This window comes from Nansenia antarctica, assembly GCF_963989245.1.
Source record: "Nansenia antarctica genome assembly, chromosome: 12".
NCBI classification, from domain to species: domain Eukaryota; kingdom Metazoa; phylum Chordata; class Actinopteri; order Argentiniformes; family Microstomatidae; genus Nansenia; species Nansenia antarctica.
In genome coordinates this window covers 19,536,239-19,543,115 of record NC_137682.1, presented here as the reverse complement: position 1 = coordinate 19,543,115, position 6,877 = coordinate 19,536,239, and the positions used below count along the sequence as shown (strand labels likewise).

General features: G+C 45.6%; 1 protein-coding gene across 1 annotated transcript in view; it reads right to left on the bottom strand.

Annotated features, from left to right (window-relative positions):
- Positions 1 to 4,588: 4,588 nt before the first annotated feature.
- The window catches only part of sema5a (sema domain, seven thrombospondin repeats (type 1 and type 1-like), transmembrane domain (TM) and short cytoplasmic domain, (semaphorin) 5A), a gene marked incomplete at both ends in the record, with an annotated part of 94,538 nt that continues 92,249 nt past the window's right edge, over positions 4,589 to 6,877 (bottom strand). Inside the window, one exon of the mRNA XM_080542732.1 lies at positions 4,589 to 4,708. Coding sequence (XP_080398858.1) covers positions 4,589 to 4,708 — 120 coding nt within the window. The remainder of the gene's footprint in view (positions 4,709 to 6,877) is intronic.

The following is a 6,877-nucleotide window of genomic DNA, read 5'->3' as shown; positions in this document are numbered from 1 at the left end:
ACTGAGAGAAGGGGCCACTACACGGACGCTGGCATAGGCTGAGGCTTGTAGTTGCAATTAAAAACACACACACATACACACACACACGCACACACACACACACACGCACACACACACGCACACACGCACACACACACACACACACACACACACACATACGCACACGAACACTCACACACACACACACACACGCACACACACATGCACACACACGCACACACACACACGCACACACACACACACACAGAGTGTAGCGGCGGTTGGAATTGTCTATGAAAAGTAGACCTAATTTGTATGTATTGTGTGGGGGCACAGTCTCGTATCCTGAAATTGAATGTCTCAACCACTCTCAGCCTCACACACTCCAGACTAATTAGCAGGGGTAGTCTGCTTTAGTGGGGTCTCGCATATGGTAGATTTGAGCCAGTGGGAGTCTATGGATGAAACGTCCCCACTTTACGTGTCAATGAATATTCATGAACATCCATCGTCTTTATCCACGAGTCTCCTGTTGTCAAGACCCCTGTATAAGGCAAGCAGGCGCACCAGATGGTAGTGAACAACAGCCTCTTGATTTTACATCAGATCAAGAGGTCTTCTCTGAGAAGGGGAGGTGAGATGTGTGTGTGTGTGTGTGTGTGTGTGTGTGTGTGTGTGGTGATACTTGAGTGCTCCTGTAGACTGGTGCACATGTGGCTGGCATGTGGTCTGTGCGATAATGGGTTGCAGTAGAACTTGAGTGTGAGTGTGTGTGTGTGTGTGTGTGTGTGTGTGTGTGTGTGTGTGTGTGTATGAGATAGATAGAGCGAGAGAAAGAGAGAGAGCGCCTGTGTGTGTGTGTGTGTGTGTGTGTGTGTGTGTGCGTGTGTGTGTAGTATAATCAGGCTCTGCTTTCTCTCCAGGTTGAACGTTGGGGCTTGTCAGACTCTAGTCTAACATGTGGTTACACTAACTACAAGCTCCTGCTCTGAGATCTGAAGACCTGATAGGCTTCAACATTACCGTATGTTACTTTTTCCACTGTAACCGATTCAAAAGACTCCTACAATTGATGAGGTCTCATAACCCCGCGCGGTAGACTAGCTCTTTCGTCTGCCTATGTGGAAGTGTAGGCTCGACATCTGCTCAAATTCACGTTTTTCCTAACTTGACTTGTCTCTCAGTCGCTCAAATATTGGGAGATAAAAACTTTATTTTTTATTTAAATTCTGGGCGTTTAAAGTGAACGGAAAGCTGAAAGTTGAGCGTTCGAACAGATGTTTAGCATGACTGACTAAGTTGATAGACGGGAGTCAGTCGGCAAAGAAGTAGAAGACGTTGTGTAAATGACATTCACGCTCTCTCACACCCAGCCAGGAACAGTGTCACTCACTCAGCCTGCTTGTCACTCACAGGCCTCTGTAGGTATGTTAATTACCAGACTGCGGGGAGTATCATGACACAGCCTGACATAAGCAAAAGCAAACACTCACACACACCACAGTGGGCACACACACACACACGCATGCACGCACGCACACACACACACACACGCACACAGGCGCTCTCTCTCTTTCTCTCGCTCTATCTATCTCATACACACACACACACACACAAACACACACACACACACACACACACACACAGGAGCTCTCTCTCTTTCTCTCGCTCTATCTATTTCATACACACACACACACACAGTGTTCAGGAGCTGACAATAATACATTCTGAACACGCTCAGCTGTCTGAATGATGCATGCTGAGAGGGAGAGAAAGAGAGAGAGAGAGAGAGAGAGAGAGACAGAGAGAGAGAGAGAGAGAAAGGGAGAGGGGTGTGAGATAGATTTCATATAGTCCAGTATACACTTTGTATGTTTGATGTGTAGAATCATAGGATCATGAGGGTCGAGGACCAGAAGAGTAGGGTTGCATTGATGTATATTTGATGGCATGATCCTTCGGTGCAGCAGGCTACCTAAGGACACGTCCTGATCTCTCTAGCCATTTTTCTGAGCGATAGAACATTTGAAATGTCACTGTGCATTGTCCCCGGAGCCCTAATGTCAATGGGTGAGGAGTGGAATGTCACATGTCTCTGAACTGAAACATAGATCATGCAGTTGAGAAGCCAAGGCTATAGGAAAAGAATGGAATTGCGGAAATTGAGGAAAGCTGGAACAGTAGAATGTAACCTATGGATGTATGTGTTTGTGTGTGTGCCATCAAGTAACGACACATTGATCAAGGTTTAAATGGGGCAAATACCCTTTGCAGCACTCGAGTTGAGGGGGGATGGCAACCATCCTGAAATAAAAACGGTCAGTCATCCCCCTTCTAAAACTGCCATCCCCCCTTTCCATCCCATGTGTCATGTTATCAATAAACGTGGTATTACTGCTATTTCAACATTTAGTTTTGCGCATATTGAGTAAAATACTGTGGGCGAGGGGGCACGCACACATGCAATGAACACACTGAAGTCACTGACGCTGTGGGGGATGCTAAAATTGTCCCCATATGATCAAATCCACCATCCCCCCTGATTTTCTTTCACAACTTAAGTACTGTACCCATTGTTCATTGTTCATAATTCACTCAGCAGCTCTGTATTTTGAAGGTGGGGGGGGGGGGGGGGGGGGGTAGCTCTGATAAGAAGTGTGTAACACGTGCACGCACCCACGCACACACACACACACCACAACCCTGCTGAGGTCCTCCCCAAAGGAGGCGAGGAGTCAAGGTAAACTGAGATTGATTCTGCCTGGAATCGGCTCCTGTGATTGGGCTGGATCAGCACTCCCTCCGTAGCAAACGGAGGTGATTAATAACACATCCTCCATTACCCTTTGCACACAGATGGCCCGTCAGGTTGAAGGTTGATGGAGAATAACACTGCTGCGCTCCGCCACGTCACGCAGATCCGTTAGACCTAAACACCCCCCCTTCTATCTCTGTATCTGCATCCTTCATGTATCCTTCCAACCTCTGCAGATGTCATTCATCAACGAGGCCCCCCCCGTTTAAGACTCCTAGAAAAGGGTAGAGTATTTGATCACGGTCTTAGAATGTTAACGTGGGCTAGTACTAATACTGCTTCAACCTTTACAGATGAGGAATGGTAGAGAGAGAGGGTGTACAACAGTCATTTCGTTCAGCGTAGAGTACAGTAGACTCTGACAACTCTGAAGTATACGAAGCGGTTTTTAATTTATGCACAATAAAACAAGCAAACATGTAAAAAAAAGAAAGAGAGTTAGTTACAATTGAAACATTGAAGAAACCAACGCACTGAGTGCTTGACTCAGTAATGGCTGTACATTTTGAAACAGAAATGGTTCACCTTTGAAAAGAAAACGGGTGCCATTAGTTGTGTGTTTCAGGGTTGGGGTTTGGGAGAGGCTTGTTGTAATGTACCATCTGTGTTCATCACTACGCTCCCCCCGCTCTCACAACCGCATGTTCAACTCAGTCAAACAGCCAAATGAACCATCGTGAACACATCATTCAAAATTATAAAAATACAAAATGGTGACCAAACTTTGAAGATGATGTAATTAGTGTACATTATTTTCCTGGCCAAATTTCTCATTAACTTGCTTGAATTATAATTCTTCTTCTTCTTCAAAAAAAAAAAAAGAGATACGTTTCTCTTTAACACTGACATTGAGTAAATGGATTTATAAAAGCTACAGTCATAGTCTTCAAAATGAGCTTACTGTACACAGTAACAACAACAAAAAGCGAAAGGTTTTACACAGATTTTTCCAACCATTGCTAACTGCTAGACCAATGAAAGCCCCCCAGAAGAGAAAGTAACATGAACAACGTCTTGTCAAAAGACCTAAAATATCTACATCCTGATTATATGCATCTGTCTGGATAGAAGGTTGTGGTGGTTGGGAGAATTCATCAGGCATCTCTAAGGCCACCCACTTGGGTCCTCATGTGAGGACCCATAATTCACCAGACAAAGCAGTCCTGAGACCAACAGACCAGAGAACACTGCCTGCAAGCCCCAAACCCTGGAATGCAATCATCAACCATGCAAAATGAACAGAGCGACAGAAAAAACACATCAGATGAACAACATGCAAAGCAGTTCGGTGGTTATCTCCCTCTACATGAACACAGGTGGCTTGTCAGAGACGTCACTGGAAAATCAAAGAGGGATCAATTCCAACGCCTCGTTTCAGATTCTTTTTTTCTTTTTTTTTAGATTTTTCCCTTTATCCGTCCAACGAAATTCAAATTCCAGTTCTCCCTTTTTCCGTTTGCGAGAGTCAAGTCAAGATCAGTCCCCCCCCCCCCACCCCCACCCCCCCACCCCCACCCCCGCCCCCCAAAGTTGAGCTTTTCCGAGTGAGCCCCAGGGCACCTGAAGGAAAAGTGGATGTTTCCCTCTGTTGGTGTCACTGCGTGGCTGTAGTTTGATTGGATGGCAGCTGCCAATGAGTCGCAGGATGGGGGTTGTCCCCATGTATGATGTCACAAATCTCATTACAAACCACAAAGAAAAAATAGCACATCAGTCATATCGAGTGGTGGGGGGTTGTGGTGTGGTGGGGTTGTCAACACAGGGCATGGAGTTGTGGTTGCCCAACGAAGGGTTTTAATAGTCATCGTAGGTGTTGAGGTCAGTGAAGTATGCGTTGGTGTATGTCTTCCCGGCGAGTTGAGGGTTGAAGTACTTATTTCTTTCCTCCAGAATCAGGTTGTTCTTATTGAAAGCCTGTGAATACAAAAGGAGAGGGGGAGAGAGAGAGAGAGAGAGAGAGGTGTCAAAAGGAAGGGAGAATAGGAAGGGAGAAAGAGAGAGAGAGAGAGAGAGAGGCGTCAGAGTCAATAGCTTTTTCACACATGGATCAATTGATGACTCAAGATGCCAAAGTCATGGTGAAGAAAATGTCTAACAGAAAAGAAACAAGCCATTGAAACAGCAGCACAAATCAATAGAAGGCCGCCTTATGAATGAAGAATACCATCTCGAATGGCGAGGCCGAAACATTACCCAACAAGCTAGCAAACTGTATAACCACTGAGAACTTTGTATTTGTATGAAAGCCCATTATGTGCTTTATGCTTCAGTCATCTCGAATGCTCAACATGAGCAGCTGTGATGGGTTTTAAGTTATCTCTGGTCTTTGAAGAGATGGAAACCAATTAATTGATCAAACAACAACAACCAGAAAAAAAGCCTCTGAGTGTTTTTGTGTGTTCGAAAAGAAGGCACCGCCTTAGGGACAAGGCCTTCTACTCTGTGGTTCTCACAACCTAACAGCACAGTGTGGTTCTTTGTCTGGGAACACAGAGCTCAGTACGACATCAGCACTTCTGTAAATGGATGCGCGTACATCCGTACGTGTTATTGTCTTTGCTAAGTATATTCGGCGAAGGCCTCGGGGCAACATAATTCAACACACTTGATGATGTTGGACTCGTTCAGTTTTGATTGATGGGTGCGACTGTTAGCTGATAGGGAATGTGTTCGCTGAGCATAACAACATTTATTATATCCCTGTTATATGGATTCTATAGACTAGACAGTCAACACTAGGTTCAGCTATTGTGTTATTTGTTCAATCGGAAAAGCCTGAAGCGGTCTAAAAAGCAGTATTATCTCGTCTCAATGCTAGTGGTCCCTTGGCTGCATTGAAACAGCTGCTCTCTGACAGTTGTTGGGATTGTATACTTTGTTTCCTGGCCTTAATTGGCTAAAGAGTGATTACAGAGTTTTTTGTTAGTGCAGCAACAAAAAAAACACTATCTAACAGAGAGAGATATAGGGGACAGAAAAAGAAGAAAAAACAGCGGTTATGATGAGACCATTTCTCATGGCCGACCCGTCATAACAGAACAAACGAAACATAAAGACATTGTCGACATGAGACAGGGAAGACGAAGAGAGGGGAGGAACACAAACACATGCAAATGACAGGACAGTTGTGGTCAACTTATGGTCATTCCATAACAGAAAGAGATGAGAGTGAGGAATACACTGCCTTCTCACAAGCCTAAGGGGGGTAGCCCTGTGGGATGGGGGGGGGGGGGGGGATGAAAGGATGCAATAATTTTTCTGAGCAAAGAAGAGGAGAAGAGAGTAGAGTCTGTTTTACTCCGACCTGCCGCAAACAGGATGGGCCACCAGGAGGTGGCGGGGCGCGGTTGTGGGAGAGAGGAAGGAGGTTGTTGATAGGATAGGAGGAGAGGTCAAGAGGCGGGATGTTGTTGAGGTTCAGAGGTTCACAGAGTTAGTAGAAAATCTCCAGGCCACGCATGGATACCCCCACCATGTTAGCAGACAGAGGTTGGCGCATGCCGGGGTCGTCCAAGGGCAAGAGTACGGACACATCGGGCTGCAGGAAGGAGGAGAGGAACGGGGGGAACAGTCATCCTCACAAGAGCCACAATGGTGCCCTAATGGTGCCCTAATGGTGCCCTATCGCCCTACCGTGGAAATGACTGGTGATCTATACGACTGCAAGCTACAGAAGGACCCAGAATGGACCTCTGTGATGACATGTAAGAAGACTGTTAACATGTAAGAAGACTGGTGAACAATGCAACTGTTAGCTACAGAGGAGCCAAAATGGAGGTCTCTTATCAGCCTTCCATGATAAGTATCGTTGGTGATGACTGGTGAGCTAATGCTACCGTAAGGTACAAAGAGTCGAAATGGAGGCTTAGCTGTGTTCTACACAACGGACATACTTGTACATGGAAGAATGCTTGGTCATTGCCTTCCACAATGCACAACTCCTGACCACCACACTTCTTTCAGAGCTTGTCTGACTGGGTTTCTAAAGAAAAACGATCTCTCTGAAAAACGATGATGCCAGGTGTTCATCATCTTTTCCCCTCTACTCTTCTCTCTCAGAGAATGGGAATTAGAAGAATTAGA